The sequence below is a fragment of the Strix uralensis genome, chromosome 6 (assembly GCF_047716275.1).
Source record: "Strix uralensis isolate ZFMK-TIS-50842 chromosome 6, bStrUra1, whole genome shotgun sequence".
NCBI lineage: Eukaryota > Metazoa > Chordata > Aves > Strigiformes > Strigidae > Strix > Strix uralensis.
In genome coordinates this window covers 23,805,098-23,821,854 of record NC_133977.1, presented here as the reverse complement: position 1 = coordinate 23,821,854, position 16,757 = coordinate 23,805,098, and the positions used below count along the sequence as shown (strand labels likewise).

Sequence of the window (16,757 nt, the reverse complement as noted above, 5' to 3'; positions counted from 1 at the left end):
TTGAGGGAAGAGAAAAGCACAGCTGAACCCAGGACAGTGACAGCTTGATCAGAATGGTCTCTTCTACAGTACATCAAACATGAATAATTTCCTGCCTGTTCCATCATTTTAGTTAAGTAATTGGAAATCCTGTTGATCTATGCTGGGCTTAAAATAACACAGTCTCAGTGGCAGTGCTGTGAGTTCTGCAAAGAGGTATTGTTCATGATTAGTATTAGGACAGGAGCCACCCATCTCTACAGCAGCTAAGCTTGTATTAGCACCATGTCAGGAAATCCTGTGATGTTGGGCTAGTATGGGTGAGCAGAACTCCACGTGGTGCTCAGCTCACTGATAAAATTGAAGTGTGGATTTAATGTTGCTCTGAATACTGACTCAAGAGTTTATATTCCTTCTGTTGCTGCATTTTGCAGAGATCTTTCATCAACTTACTGTCTAAAAGAAGAGGGTAAAGGGTATCACCAACCAAGAAATCTGAGGAATCAGTCTGAGATGCTGTTGAAAGATCATCTCTCTCTCACCCCATCCTTCCTTTCCTGTTTCATTGATGCTGTATGAGTGACTGGTTCATCTGACTCTTCTCAGTTCACAGTGGGTCTCTGCTGTTCCCCTCATATTTGCCATGCACTGATTAGTAGCATAAATCCTACTCTGGGGGACTGAAAACCTAAGAGACAGCAGGATCTGAAAAGGGAAACCAGCTTGTTTTTCCACTCAGCAAGAACCAAGAGCATCTGTTCAGAGCAGAACAGTGATAGAGACACAGCAGCTGGCCGAGCTGAAACTCAAAGAGGAACAAGTTGGCAGTACAGCCCTTTATGTACTGGATTTGCTATAATTAAATATTTAGCTGTGCTGCAGCTTGAGGGCTCCAGGACATGCAAGTGGTGTAGACAAAAGTTTCTTCAATTTAATGACTATTTTGCATATCATTTCATACCCTTCTCAGGTGAAAAGTTGGGTAACTCATCTGAAGTCTCATGCAGAAACATCTGTGTGTCAGGTCACTTGTTGTGTAAAGTCAGCTTAGCTTTGTCATGATAAGTAGGACAGCCTGGGATATGAAGTTGTATTAGATTTCAGTCAAGGTCTAAATCCCAGAGATAAATCTTGACTACTGATGAAATGTAGCTGATTTATCATCCTATGGCTGATCAACATGTACACATATGTGTGCTTTCACACTCCACTGCATCTTCATTTATCTGTGAATCTCAGTGATTATTTTTTTATCTGTCAGTTTTATGGCATCTTTTAAGCAAGTAGTCCATGGTGTTTTATAAACAAGCTAATGAATTAATTCTCCCAGCATCTTTATGAGGCCACAGCTTGTGCCTATCTTAAACGAAAAGTAAACTATGTAAAGAAATTTGAAAATTCTTTTGATCATACAATAAGTTAATAGAACAGCTAAATCCAGAATTTAGGACTCTTGACTCTTTGTTCTCTGGTCTTGGGTCACTTTTTACTGTGCTTAATGGAGAATAAACTACTATGTTTTGGGGCAGAAGTAAGTGCAATTGTTTATTTTTTAAAGGAAAAAATCAAAAAAGCAGAAACTTTGAAGCATTGCTGGCAGTAGTATCGTCGGATTACTTGCACTAAATAAGATCTGAATTTCATTAATGCCCACCTAGAGGTAATTATCTATTAGCTCTGTAATGAATGCAGTATTAAAGGATGTCCCAGTGCAGCTGGTTATGTTCCAACATAGAATACTGTTGTCTAATATACACTTGGTAAAGGAGATAAAGACATTTATTCCTAATTATTTAGACAAGCTGGTACCATGTTTTGCTGTCCTTGGCTATACTTTGAGACTTCTGGCTATTGCACTGTAGTAACAACATGCCTTTCATTCAGGATGTTGCACACACTGTATGTTGGTCACTGGCCAATGCTGCAGAAGTTAAGGCAACTTGCAGTAGCACTCATTTCAGCTGCACAGTTTCTGCTCCCATTGGATGTGATAATAGTGCCCATCACCCTGCTGTGCTTCACTCTGCAGAGTTTATCATTAATTTCCTGCCTGTCTGGAAGAATGCCTACTCTTTCCACCTGGCCTTCTTTCTAACCTCCTTTCATTGCCTTCAGGATCCTTTCAGAAGCAAACACAGCACATTTTTGCCAGTTCTCAGACAAATGTAAATAAGCATTTTACTCTTCCACCCATCCTGCTCTTTCTTTATCTCTCTTCCTTCATCTCCCTTTTCTTCTTCCATCCCTGGGACAAGACAAGTGATCAACTTGCCAGGAATTAGTAACTGTTATCCAAGAGCCTGGACTTGTGCCCACTGAGTTGAGGGGAGGGAGTGTAATCTTACCTGAATCAGTGTATGTGCCTGTTGCCAATAGCCTCCCAAGTACTACTTCATTGGCTAGATAGAGAGCTAGACATCAGAGGAAAAAACTGTGTTATTGTTGATGTGCTGCAACTGATTGTTTAGTAGTTGTTGAAAATGTATTATTTTTATTCTGAGTGTTCAGTTAGAGCAGTAAGTACAGAATTACCTCTCCCAGTGGCTCAGATATTGTGGCAGCATTCCTGAAAGTCTACCACAGATTTCTCTAAGAGTGGATTGGATCTTAAGTGGTGAATTTGTTTTCATTTGCCTTCATCAGCCACATTATTTAATTCAAGATGCTAAACTGAGAGCTTCACACTGCCAGGTGCACAACCCTGCTTGGGATGCATTTAAGAAGAGAAGAATCCCTTCCATGAGATTGTGTTCTTTTGTCCAGCTATCAAAATCTTTCAGGGCCTCAGAAAAATTGCTACAGTCTAGAACCTGTTTTCAAAAACAGAAGTTAACATTTTGTTTCAAATTGCAGAGACCTCAGAAATGCTGTCCAAAGTTTTCAGAGAGGTAGAGCACTTGCAGCTTAAAGTAGTTTCTCCCTGTGAGATCAAGTCCAGCTGTTTCAAGTCAGATAGCCAAGAATCAAAGTTTCCACCATTCACTATGAAAAGCTGGGATTTAACCACCGGAGAGCTTTGAAAAATTCCAGGAAGCATGTTTGCAGATTTAAGTGCCAGAATGCCTTTTTGAGTATTTGAACCTAAGATATATTTTCATATGTATCCTATAGGCACTTTCTTCTTGATGTAACCCATTCTCATGCTGCTTTTTCCAGTCCCTGTTCCTTGTGTAGTTGGTTAAAATGCTTCTATTGAATCCTTTCAGCAGTAGAAATGGTGAACATCTGTCTAACCTTTCTTCACTCTCTCCCTTCCTCAGTGTCTACAAGTAGAATTTGTATTCTGCCCACTAAACCTTTTAAGATTCCCCCCCCCCTTTTAGACTTTTGATGTGAAATAATTGATATATTCTAAGAAAGTTTATTTGCTTTCCTCCATTTTTTCTGTAGTTTTCTGTATTTTTCATTCAGCTTCTGCTCAGCCCTATGTGCTTAGGCATAGCCTTAGCTTCATCTGCACACCTAGCCTACACATCAGGTCACTGACCCCTCTTAGCATTGCTGAGCAATTAGTGAGATCCTTTATGCAGCTTTAAAGGACTGTTCTAGTCCTGTCCTCAGTTTGCCAGACACAGCAGGTTAGAAAGAGGTCTGCTTTTTCAATGAAGGCTTATTTCCTATATCTAATACACAGTGGATGACTCATTTGCACGGTGAAACTGCTTTTGGAACCAGAAGCACTCTTTTTGGCCTTGCTGTCTTCCTGATATTTTGGATTTTGGCAAGTGGACCATCTGCATCTCTAATGCTGCTTTTTTGACTTGATCCCTGTGGAAGTCCCCAGAGGTGAATTTGGTCCAGTGAATGAAAATATAAACAGAAGCCTGTAGAAACTGCATTTACAATTCTGGAGCATATGAAAGTACAGACATAAAAAAAAAAAGACAGTTGGATGTAAACAATGGTAGATTTACATATATGAGTTGTTGATTTCAAATTTGAATTTGGTATAGTGGTTAGAATGGAAATAACTACTGATGAAGTAAAACAGTGCTGACTACATCTGTGTTTTGATATGCATGAGAGCATCTCCTTGAATTATAAAATGGAGTATTGCTGTGCCGTGTAGAGCTACTAAAGCTGAGACTGAAGAATTTTAGCTGACAGAAGCAATAATATGACGGGGTTTTTGCAAACTGGAAAACAGTTTCTTTTTCTGATGTTCACTTCATAAACAGAAGACAGTGCAAAACCACAGCTGTATAATAAAGTTATAAAACATCCACTTCTCAATAAATATGAAGCAAACGTGCAGTTTAGTGTAAGAAGGCAAAACTAAAAAGGTAGAAAATTTATCATGAAATGCCCTGCAGTATTAAGGCCAGTGTATTAGAAACCACTAGTTGATTTTTGACCAATGCTGTTTATACACATAAATCATTACCACTAAATGTTGTATTCTGGGTTTGCTGACTGTACATTCTTTTTATTAATACTGTTTGAGCCGACTTTTATGTTGTTGGAAAGGATTGTGGCAAATGTGATTGCTTATTAAACAGCTGAGCCCAGTATCTCTAACTTTCCAAATGAGACCTTGTGCTGTTCTGCAGCTCTTACAGGACCTCAGTTGTCTTCTGCCTTCAGACAAAGCTGGTACAGTCCAAGAGCTGTGCAGTCCTTTGCTTGATTAAATGTGCCATCTAGTGGCTAGCGGATGATAGTTAATTGAGAAAAAGAAAAATAACATAAGGCAAATGCACTCTTTAATGATTTTTTACACCAGCAGGGAAAATGAATGGAGGTTGACAAACCCTTATATTGCTTCCCCCCCCCCCCCCCCCCCCAATTAACAGGCATTCATAGATCATTATTTGTTTCCAAAAATGCCATTGTTTCTACTGTCTGTTGTCCACTCTCTGCTCTCAGGCTGTTTGCTGAAATCGTCTGCTATGGCAGAGTATTTGGGCAGAATAATTAGTACTGTATTCACAAAGCTTCAGAAGTCATATTGTAACATCACTGTTACTGCCTGCATCTGAAATGTTGATTCTCAAAAACTTGGTTCAAATGTCTAGAACTGCCCAAATTTCATAGAATCATAGAATTATGGAATGATTTGGGTTGGAAGGGACCTTTAAAGGTCATCTAGTCCAACCCCCCCCTGCAACGAACAGGGACATCTTCAAGTATATTAGGTTGCTCAGACCCCATCCAACCTGACCTTGAATGTTTCCAGGGATGGGGCATCTACAACCTCTCTGGGCAATCTGTTCCAGTGTTTCACCACCCTCACTGTAAAAACTTTTCTTCCTTACATGTAGTCTAAATCTACCCTCTTCCAGTTTAAAACGATTAGTCCTTGTCCTATCACAACAGGCCCTGATAAAAAGTTTGTCCCCATCTTTCTTATAAGCCCCCTTTAAGTATTGAAAGGCTGCAATAAGGTCTCCCACCCCTTGCCACCCCTAAGTATCCCTGTTGTCCACCTGTCCTTTATGTAACCACTAAACCTTACTCTTGCTTGTACATAAGTGGTGCGCAAATTGAATTTCGTGCAAAAAGTGACCACTGGAGCTACCCAGTACCTTAGTGGTTAGTGCCGGCACCCAGGATGTTCAAGACACAGGGTTAAGCCTCTTGACTGGCTGACTATTTTGACTTTGGATTCCTACTAGTGCTGAGGTTTCCACTAAATAAGAGTTTATGTTGGGACACTCAGCCAAAGCCCACCCCCATTCTTAGAAAATCCAGGAAGAGGCTGAATCCTGCCACACATGTGCCATTGTTTTACATTCTGCTGAAGTCTCACTTCAATTGAACGGTCTCAGACTGTTTACAGTTCCACATAGTACATCACTGATGTTGCTCATACCAAGAGAGCAAAGACATCCATAGCTGTGTACACTGAAACAAACCCACTGGCTTTGAGAGAGAGGGCTTCAGATGGGAATACCTAGGGAATGTTGCCTGGCTCTTGGTACAGGTCTGTCTCGTGTAACATGGGAGAGATTGCAGCTCACTGTCACAGCATGGGAACATGGTTTGTAGAACATACTGGGTAGCACTGTAGCATAACAGTCCTCATACATGCTCCTACCCTATGCTAATACAGGGGCACCAAACCCCTACCAGAGGCAGTTGACATGGAAAAGCTTTATTTAAGAAAATGGAGTAAAGTAATCTTTGTTACTAAGAAGGGAAGGAGTTATTTGAGACAATCAATACCTGCCAGCTTTATAAGAGAAGAAAGGAATACTGAGGATCTTTGTTTTCTATATGTGGTGTTTGCAAGATGAAGTTAAACACTGAGAGCAACATTTTGATGTTGTTTCTCTCTGGAGACACCTGTGTGGTTCAGTCCAAGTCACTATTACTCTGAGAACCGACTATCCGTGTGGATAACATCTAATCAAGTACTTGTCATCTTGATTTAAAAAGGGCTTCTTTTAGATTGTTGGCTTAAGGAAAGTGTTACTATTTTTCTGACCCTTTCTCTTCTAGGATATTAAACACAACATTGTTTGAACTGTATGAAGCTCTGGGCAATTTTCCTGCCTTGTGGGTCTTCAACGTGCTGCTTGTGATTCTTCAAATTCTGAACTGTTTTTGGTCTTACCTAATCATAAAGGTAGCCTACAAAGCTGTTTCAAAGGGCAAGGTAAGACAGCATGCTTCTGTTTAGGATTTTAACTTTTTCAGTATCAATACAAGGTCACTGACTTTTTGGTTACTTTTTCTTTCTAATCCGTAACACGTTACTGAAGACACATGTTGTTTTATGTAAACTCTTCTTTCCTTTCATGGAGATTTTTTTCCACTCCTCGTAACAAATGTCACATAAATTAATATACTCTTTATAGTGATTGTAATTATATGTGCTTCCACACTTCTTTTTTATAATCTGGTACACTGAACCAAACTGCATTAGGGAATTTGGATTAAAAAAAAAACAACAGGCAAACTGCTTTCTTGGGGCTGCCAGTTCTGGTTTTCTTCTTTATAGTAGTTGTTAGCAAAGTGTTCATTTCCCAGCTGGTAGTGATAGTAGTAATAATACAAATTGAAATTCTGCTGCCTTTGCTAGTGGCAAAGTTACAAATCACAACCTCTTTTGAGTTTTGGTATTAATGAGGTTCTGCAGAGGTCTATGTACTTTCTTTCTAGGATTCCCACAGCAAGACCCGTTGGGATAAAATTTAGTGTCTTGCTGCTGTTGTTACATTTGACAGAAAGATATAATTCACAGAAATGCTAGCCCCATTGCACTTGCCATGCAGATACGGCACTCAGATTTAAGTGACAGAACTAACACTTACAGATCATGTAAAGTACAGGGCATTTTGCCCTTCAAGAGTAGAGCACATAAGTAGATGTTTTAGACATGTGACCACCCCCAAAGTGAATGGGATTGTTCAGCAGAAAACTGCTTTCTATGAATGTATGGGAGAGCTCAGCCTTGCACTGAATGGAGCCCAGAATCTGCCACTTGCTATGTATGAAAGACAGTGCATTCATGAACTGTATTTTGCCTGGAAGCCACACTTCAGTCTCCTCTGCTTTTAGCAATTATTAGCCTCAGCTGTCCTGTCTGAATTACACCCGTGACTTCAAAGAGTGCTTCATACTCTTTCTTACTCTGCTTGTTTATCCTTTCCCTTGTGCTGTGCTGGAAGGCTGGAAAGTGGAACCCCCTGCATGTAAGTTTCTTTAAATTTACTATGCAAAAGATTTATTCTGAGCAATACTGGTGTTTGTGGGTTTTTTTTTTTTCTTAAATTGTAGTTTCTGCGTGGTATTTTTATCCATTGTTTGTGTTTATGTATTTAAATTAAGGCTATCTTTAAAGGCCATTTTTACTTCTTGCCTATGCATTGCCTAACGCCATTCAAACCCACTTCTATCTGTAGTATCGGGGTACTATTATGTTACAAACTTTTTTACACATATCAGCAGGATAAGCAGCTGCTCTGTCACCATTCAGGAAGCAGACTTGAGAGCATAAGTTCTTTGCCTTCTAGTTCAAACAATTGCACAAGAGAAAATTTAGATTGTGCGAGAGTAGGGTTAGACACTAGCAGTAAGACAGTGACCAGGTTAGAGATGCATATGTGTGAGATACACAGAGGATTCTTCTTCCTTCAGATCTTAACTTACTTTTTCACTTGCAACCCTGTTCTTTTCATTTCTGCAGTAAAATAAGCAGTTTTTTACAGCACATTACAGATATCTTACAGTAGATCTTCATCCTTAATTATTGTTTTGGTTTTGTATTACTAGTATCCACCTTTGGAACAGCTCAGCTGATAAAGCAATTTATTATCCTTAAATTTGTAACTAATCCTGATCATCTATTCCTTACTCGCTAGTATGTTTAGGAGTTTTAGAAACCTACATATGTATTTTCCAGACTTCTGTAGAAATTACTCCAGTGGGTTCTTTTGGGGATAAACAAAGAGAACTAAGTATTGCAAGAAGTGTTGGATTTTTATCAGGTTTTAAGTGCAAAGACCCTGGTATGTTGCTGCGTTTTGAAAATAAAGAGAGCGGATCACATGTTTAACAGAAGTGGCTGTAGCATAGAATCTTCTTTTGATTGTTTGGCTTTGGGGCAGGACCCTAGCAGAAGAATTGACAGTGAATCTAAATATATTAAGAGAATTTAAGATGACGCAGAATTTTTCAATCATCTGGCCTGCCCTCATGTTGATCACAGGCACTCAGTACCCTGTGCTGGGCCCATTCTCTTCTGGCTGATAAAAGTATAATTCTAAGGGTATTTTTATATCTGCAACAGCTTTAATATAAAAGTCCCTTTATATAAAAGAGACTGAAGTAATCTGTTAATTGAAGCTGTGTCAGTATGGAATCAAATTTCTCACTTCAGCTGAAGTCCAGTTTCATGGGTGTCAGAACTCCAGGCTTGCTTGACATTAAAAATTTTACTTATTAGGAGGTATATGGGAACTGTGTGTTTCTTTTTTTTCCCTGTTCCCAAGCAGAATAGTGTCACTCAGATGTTATGATATTGCAAGGATGGTAGCAACACTGGGAGCCCCAGAGGCAAATGGCTGTTCCTGAGGCAAGACTTAGAGAGCCGAATTGTCATAAGGGCTTTCTCGAGTAGAGGAGGATTACTGTTAAGTAAAAAAATTACATGCAGTGACCCTGTTCTTTTAATTGTTTTGATTTCTTTGGGGAAAAGACTTGCCATGTGTTTTGCCCCCTTTATGTCCATTCGCTATAGTAAAGTCAATTGTAATAGCCCAGTGTAGCAACCAGAACAGCATGGATAGATTCTGAATGGATTAGGAGGCTCAGCTATACAAACAGGAGTAGAAGCAGGCATGGAAAGCTGCATCTTTAAAGCTGTATTCAGACCTCTTTCCTTTGATGCTTTTTTTAACTTCATCTAATGCACTCTTACCAGTTCTGGAGATTTTCAAGATCAGACTGGGTAGAGCTCTGGGTGACATTACCTGAGTCCACAGCTGACCCTAGTTTGAGCAGGAGGTTGGGCATAGACTTCTTGAGGTCTCTTTTGACCTGAAGAGTTATCCTATGATCCTACACAGCAGGCAGGGCCTTTTATTTGCAGGATTTTCTTTTCTGTTGCCTTTGTTTGTTCTCCTTAACCTGCCTGTTGTTGGCTTCCTCATGTTTTCACTTGTTTTGGGTGCACCTGACTAGCAAATTCACCTCAGGGATTCTGAAGAGACTTATCTCTCAGATTTAGTGATCTTCCTCTACGACCTTCAAAGAGCTCTATAAAGGAGGAGAGCGGACTCCTTAACCTAAGGAACAGCATTCACACAGTAAATGGATATAAACTGTCAGGAAAGAAGTCAGCTGGAAATTAGCAGGAAATTTCTAGCAGTTAAAGTCAGTCTGATTCTGAAACAGCTTTCCAGTGGCATGATGGGGCAGACAGTTGAACTGCTCAAGTACGTTTGTGGTTCCGGTGATAGGGACTGAAGTGGACTATGTCCACAGTTTCCAAGCCCCATTCTCACCACTTGTCTGAAATCAGAGACTGGAGTTACCTGGTGCAGTGAGTTATGTTTCAGCCAGTACTCCTGTCTCCTACTGTCAGCCCCATATCACTGTTTCCTGGAGCCATGAGGCCTCTAGAGAATGAGCTGGGAGGTGGGGGGGGGGGGGGGGGGGGGAGCGGGGGAAGTTGGATTGAATATTTTGTACTATCAGGTCAAAGATAAGCACCCCAAAGGAAGCACAGGAAGTAAAGTTGTGGTAGGAAGGCAGAGAGACTTTGGGCTAGGTTGAACCTGGGAGCTTGGATTGTTGGTTACTTCAGTCTGTGCACTCACTTGGACATACTACCTTCAGTGTGCCCGTGCAAAGTTCTCACTCTGCCTTTGCACATGGTATATGTGTGTACAGTCACCCGTGTCTGAAGTGAGTCCAGGCAGGCAATGGCAGAGAAGTGTGCCAGAGCTGAGATTGCCTTCAAAGCTCAAATTGAAAAATGTTTTAATTCTCTGATTCCCTTGAACAAAAAAAGCTCAGTTGTTTCCTTACAATCACCTACTGCTTGCTTCGTTTTCAAATTCTACAGGTAACAAAGGATGACCGAAGTGACATTGAGTCAAGCTCAGATGAGGAAGAAACAGTACCTCGTTCAAAGACCCTGCACAGCACTATCACCACTAATGGGACCAGTGGTGCCAATGGGACAAATGGGTATCTTACTGGTGGCACTTGCTCAGAGGAGCATTAATCCTTGAGTTCAATCATGAGACATGAACAGAATGAACTGTTTGCTACTGGAAGTAAATTATAAGTTGTGAATGCGGTTTCTTCATATATCTTGGCATCAGAAAAAGTTAGGAGTATCAAAGCATTCTGATAGCGCACTGCCATATTTCCTGTTTGTGAATGAAGACAACACACCATTCTGTATACGTAGGCATGCTGTATGTGTATGTAACTGACACAATGGGAGCAGTATTTTCACTTGTACTGTCTTTGAAATATTATTTATTTTGTATTCTTTTGGGAACTTCTGGACAAAAGGGAATATCCTTTCTCAAACTTTATCTCTTGGGATTCTCAGTGGTGGAGAGCATCGTGCTCAGATCTCTTCTGTCCATCCCTGTTGCTTTTGCTGAGTCTGCTATAAATAATAGTTGCCTGATTTGTTACTTACAGTAAGATAGAGCATAGCTTTATAGATTCTAGATCTGCTTCAGATATTTTTGCAATCTTTGTGTTTTAAAGTGCTGGTTTTAAAATTGCCTATCAAATCACAGCGGCTGTTCCTCCAACATAAAGTTTTAAAACACTGGATTGATATTTTAAATAGTAGGTGATGTGGTCAATTAGCAATTCAGGGAAAAAAACGTGGTAATTTTGGGATATTTTAGCATAATTTAAAATACAATTTGGTGGTTAATTGCATTAGAAGTAGACTTGATTTGTTGTGCAAATACCCAAAAGCATTGATGTCAACAGTTAGGATAAACTCATTCTCACTTTTTTTTTTTGCCTTGCAAATTTTGACCTCTACAGCTTTTAGCTTTTTGCAGAGATTCCGTGTTGAAAGGTGTTTGTTCAAGTGCACCATTGTGAATCCAGACCTCACTCCTGAAACTGTTCTTGCACATTCAGATGGATGAGAGCAGGCCTGTAATGGAAAAAACAGCAGATGAAAAGTTCATTGCTTCCTCATACATGGTTCAGTCTAGGTATCATTCTTATAATTGCTGCCACTTTCTTGGTAGGGTGAAGAGAGAAAATGCAGAATGTCATACATTGCTACAAGTAGTTTATTTTAAATGCATGAGAACTTGAGCAAAATTCACTTAACATAATTCACAGCAAACTTTGAAGGCTCAGCAGTATTTCATGACCTCTACAAATAAAATTAAGGGTGTCTAAAATAATTTTGCACTCCTTTTTCATTCAAGATTTACAAACTGTGTCCCAAAGAAGACAAAGTAACACCCAAAATAAACATCTTTTTCAACATTATATACACAATTCTTCCAGTCTCTTGGTCAAAGTCTGATGTAGGATGCTAAGGATCATACAGCTCTTGAAAGACACTTCTCTGTGATTTGTGAAGGCAGTGCCAAAAGTAGGCGAGGTTCTTGGGTAGCAGACTCTATGCAACCTACTGTTCAACAGTATTGTGTATGTGCACACAGAACCAATGTGCTTATAGACCAAAGAGTTATATATATATATATATATATATTTAAAAAAAAAAAAAAAAAAGTTTAAAAAAAGAAGGAACAAACCAGGAAAAAAATGTTAACAGTGTGTCTTCTATATTCAAAGGGATTGGAGTGCCGTGTTCAGCTGGAACTCTAAGCCAGGAAATCTTTGATTCCTTCCACCTATGCAAATAGCAAAATATAGATCATTTCCAATGCCATAAAACATGTTTAAAGGCTCTATTTTATACAGATTCCACTGAAGAAAGTTGTGCTGCAGCTTCTTTCTTTTGAAAAACTGAGATTTCTCTCATCCTGTTTGTCACTCTTGAAAACTTCTGAAACCTTTATTATCCATAGGGACCCTTGTGTGTTCGCAAAAACTGTACTAAAAGGGCGGAATGGCATGAACGAAAATAGTACCTCCACTTAGTAGACAATAAAGAAAACTGAAAAATTGTAAATTGTGGAAGAAGAGCTGTCAGTTTTACTACCCACAGAGCATCTTTTGAAAAAGCCAGGTAACCTTGTGATTCAGCAGCTGCATAGCTTATATGTCCATGAGTATATCTGATGGAGCAAGGGAGTCTTATTTAAATCTCCTTCTCCCCCTAAAGTTTCTCCGACTCTTAATTTTTCTCATCTGTCTCCTGTGCCCCTGATTTCATACAGTTATCTGCAGAGCAGGTTACACATGTGAAAATACACTTACTGCAATAGAAAGTATCTCATCCACAGTATTTGAAGTGGCAGTTGTTTAGTAATTACTGTCAAGATGATACAAAGATTTTAAAATAAAACTGTTGTGGGATATATTGAATGAACATTATCATTTCTGAAATCTGACCTGCTAAGATGGTAATTTGAGAATAGCAGTTTAAACACACCTTTTTTCTGGTGTTCATTACTACATCCACTGGACCATTTCCCTTCTGCAAAGATGGTTACAAAAATGGCATTCTGACAAAATATTTTGTCTTACATGGGGACAGAACATTGCTCCGAACTATCAACGTACACAACTTAGACAACATACAATAGTACTGTAAGGTTGTTGATACCAGGACAGAGAGCAGTTCCCAATAACTATCCCTGCACAAGAGGCAGGAGACCTCTGGTCCCTGTTGGTCCTCCCCACCTGTGCTCTATAGTGTTGATTCAGATGTACAGTCAAAGTTACAACCCTTGAGATGAGATGATTTACCATTGCTGGTTATGTATGCTCTTAGTGTATCCCCACTGTTAAATAATGCAACTTGTATTGAAACTCTTCCTTTGAGGTTTAAAGTCAGTTGCATCTATGATGCACTAAAGCATATACACAGTTACCATGGTTCAGCTGACTCCCAGTGACATACTTACCTCCTATAAACCTGGCTTGTTGGAGTCCATTCTTAGCAGTCTAGAATAAACTTAATACAGATATGTCTAGAAAATAGGTGAGCTGAGTTACATAACACATTTGGTGAAATGGGATAAGAGTAAGGAAGCATTGAAAACTTCACTAAACTGTGCGAAACAGTCACTAAACTTTCAAGCTACAGTTTTTTAATGATTCACACAATTTTTTCTGTCTTTAGTGGGAAGGACCAAGTGTTTTAATGATCATACGTGACTGTGTTTTGATTCCTTACTTTAACCAATGGATTTTGGCTTCATCTTCCACTCTGCAGAGAGAATGTCATGCAATTATTTCCTTTTTCATTTGAATTTGTTTGCTTCTCTGCCGAAGAGCTTTGCAAGGTGCTTTTGGAGGCCATCAGGTATTTAGAGTATAATTGCATATATTCCAGGAAGTTGAAATTATTCACATGGCTCATGGTAAATGCGAGATCTTAAAAGGTTCTGTATATTCATACCTTTTGTAGAATTGTCATTTTAGTAATTTTAGAAATGAGGCTTTGTACTCTATAACCTATTTGTCTTCAACTTTATGCTCCCTTTTTATAGTACAGTACATGACACAGTGGTTGAGATGTTGAAGTAGAAAAATGAGGAAATGATATGTAGAGTTTATTAGTAAATAGTAAGAACTTGTCTTCCCTTCCTAGCCAGCCCAGAATATAGTAAAATAAGATTCAGGTCTCCCTTTGTTTACTGTTTCCCATATTGGCATATTTTGTATTAAAAGAACATTTTTTTCATAAAAAACTAAAACATTGCAGAAAACGGTAGAACTATCTGATCAAACAGCAAGGGTGGACGTTGGAATCTTTTGGATCTTGATCAATGTTCAGTAGTGCTAGTTCTAAAATACCAAAGTGTCCCATGTTGTTTCCTTGTTGCCATTTTGTAGTTTTTTCTATGTGTTATTTATTTAATGATTCTGGCAGGATTGGAACAGGTGTCACAGTTTCATATGCTCCTGTCTCAGCCTGTGACCATTCTGTGTGATTGCCAATGTCAAATCCTTTTTCTGAGACCCAGGTACATGCACTAAAGTGTGGCTTACAGTGAAGTGATTCTTGTCTTAAATCTATATCTGTTTCAGGTGAAATCACTTTCTGGTTCTGAACGGGACATGACGGCAAAAGCCGTTACCCTGCAGCAACCGTCAATGATGATCAACACTGGTTGATTTAGACACTGCGTGTGTTTTATGCAGAGTATTCTAGTAGGAAACCTAATGCCTGTTTCATTCACCTTCTCATTACTGCAGCCTTCCGTATCTCAGAGAAATAGGGGCTACCATTGGTTTTCTACAGTTGATGTTTTGGTATTTTTTTAATCTCTTTGCTACAACTCATTTTTGTATGTCTCCTATTGTCTACTTCTTGTGACATTTGTGCAAGAGAAGCTATCGAATACTTTTTACCCTTCCTATAATGTAGACCCTACTGGGCCTAATTTCAGTGTTCTGCAAACTACAGTTGCCTTTAAACCATAAAGCAAAACCAGTTTGTATTACTTGTTTTGACTGGTTTTGATTTGGAACAGGGACCCAATGGGAACTTCAGTAAGACAACCTTATTCTTTTTTATTTTCTTTTTAAAAAGCACTAATGGAAGTTTGGAAAAGTGGCGTACGTGTATAACCTTTAAATTGTAAAGATTTCTGATCGTAGTTGCAATGAAAACACAGTGTTTGAGCGTGTCTGTACAAAATTCTCAGTCTTTAAAACTTCTTTCAATTAAAAAACTCAAGGAAATACTATGAAATGATGTTTTGGAGCCATGTCAATGATCACACGTCAGACAAAAGACAAAAATGATTGTCTTACATGACCTAAAATGATCTGTGCAACAAAACACATTTTCTGGCTTCTGTTGAGCTTCAGCTTCTTGCAGTCCTGGGATTAACTTTTATACACAAGCTCTCATACTGTACTGTGCATGTTGACTGCCTGTTGCAAGTCAGGGTGAGGCAGATGACACTATTTTGCCTGTGTTTTCATGACAATCCTGTGCTTGAGCAACTCTTTCAGAAATGCAGTGATGTGTAGGAACTCCACTGTCCCAGACACGGTGATGTGCTAGCTAGAAGTCCTTTCATGTATAGCTGTTGTGTAGAAATTTGGGAGTTACTTTGTGTTTAACTCAGTTGGTTTGGTTTTTTTTTAATATGGAAAATAATTATTCCTCATAAAATCTCTGGAGCCAGTCAGTATTGTGGGCTATTTTAATTTGGAGACACTTTCATAATAAACATAAGTATTAGGAATGTAGTGTCGGTTTTCTTCTCTTTTCTGTGAAATGCAATGTTTTCCTTTGTTTTAGCTCAAAGATTGTTATCCACGCTGCAGGCTCCAGCACTTTTAGAGCAGATCCGTGTATGTCTTTGCTGAGCTCATCACTGTGGTATTTTATGTTATTTCTCGTATGAAACATTTGTAACAGTAAGCGTTAGGAGGACAAGTTCTCTCTATAGAAATTAAGATATTTTTATTTTAATTAAATATTAAGTTAAAAAAGACATTTTGCTAGGATTTAAAAAGTAAAATTTTGCATGTGAATAATTTCTGAATGTCCAGCTGGACCCACTTTGGAAAAGCTGTGTTTTTTCAGTCTAGGTGGTCAGTTTCTTAAAAGTAGTTGTTCATTCAGATGTTTCGAGCTAAACTGTCAGTCAGCAAAGCAACACTTCTGGAAGTGAGAGAAGAGGGCCACTCTTGCACAGTGGTTCTCCTAAGAAGAAGCTGCAGCTCTTGATTTTGCCAAGGAAGCTGCATCTTCAGGCCTCTACTGTTAGAGCAGACCAAATCTGCTTGTTTATTTATGATAGAATTCTATGTTTTTCGTTACTGTTGAAAAGAAGAGGGGTAAAGGGTTTTGTTTTTTTTTTAAACAAGGAGTTATCTATGTATAGCAATGCACTGAGCTGGAATTGCTTTCATACACTCACCAAAGTAAAGCCTACAAAATACCATTGTCAGGCAGGCTCTGGTACAGCATTAAAAGATGATGAGGAAGTGCTTAGAAATGGGATACGTGAAAACATTACAACTTCAGCAGAAAATTGAGGCAACACTTCTCACAACACAAATACCAATTATATAGGAAACTCCACACATCAGTTGACGTATTGTCTCCAGAAGAGAAGTAAACCTGGGGATTTGCATTGTGTTTAAACAACTAATTATTGTAGTTGTTTTTATGTCTCCATGATAATATATAGAGAGAATCTTGAATTTAATACAGCATTTAAATTCTTGTTCATTGAAGAGAT

At 38.9% G+C, this 16,757-nt stretch overlaps 1 protein-coding gene across 2 annotated transcripts in view; it reads left to right on the top strand.

Moving 5' to 3' along the window:
* The window catches only part of CERS6 (ceramide synthase 6), a 135,679-nt gene extending 119,922 nt beyond the window's left edge, over positions 1 to 15,757 (top strand). The window contains exons 9-11 of one of the 2 annotated variants that reach the window (XM_074873301.1): positions 6,421 to 6,577; positions 7,593 to 7,616; positions 10,493 to 15,757. In XM_074873301.1, the coding sequence (XP_074729402.1) occupies positions 6,421 to 6,577; positions 7,593 to 7,616; positions 10,493 to 10,654 (343 nt within the window). In that variant the 3' untranslated portion in view covers positions 10,655 to 15,757. The remainder of the gene's footprint in view (positions 1 to 6,420; positions 6,578 to 7,592; positions 7,617 to 10,492) is intronic. The other variant, XM_074873302.1, reaches the window with a different exon arrangement.
* Positions 15,758 to 16,757: the final 1,000 nt, after the last annotated feature.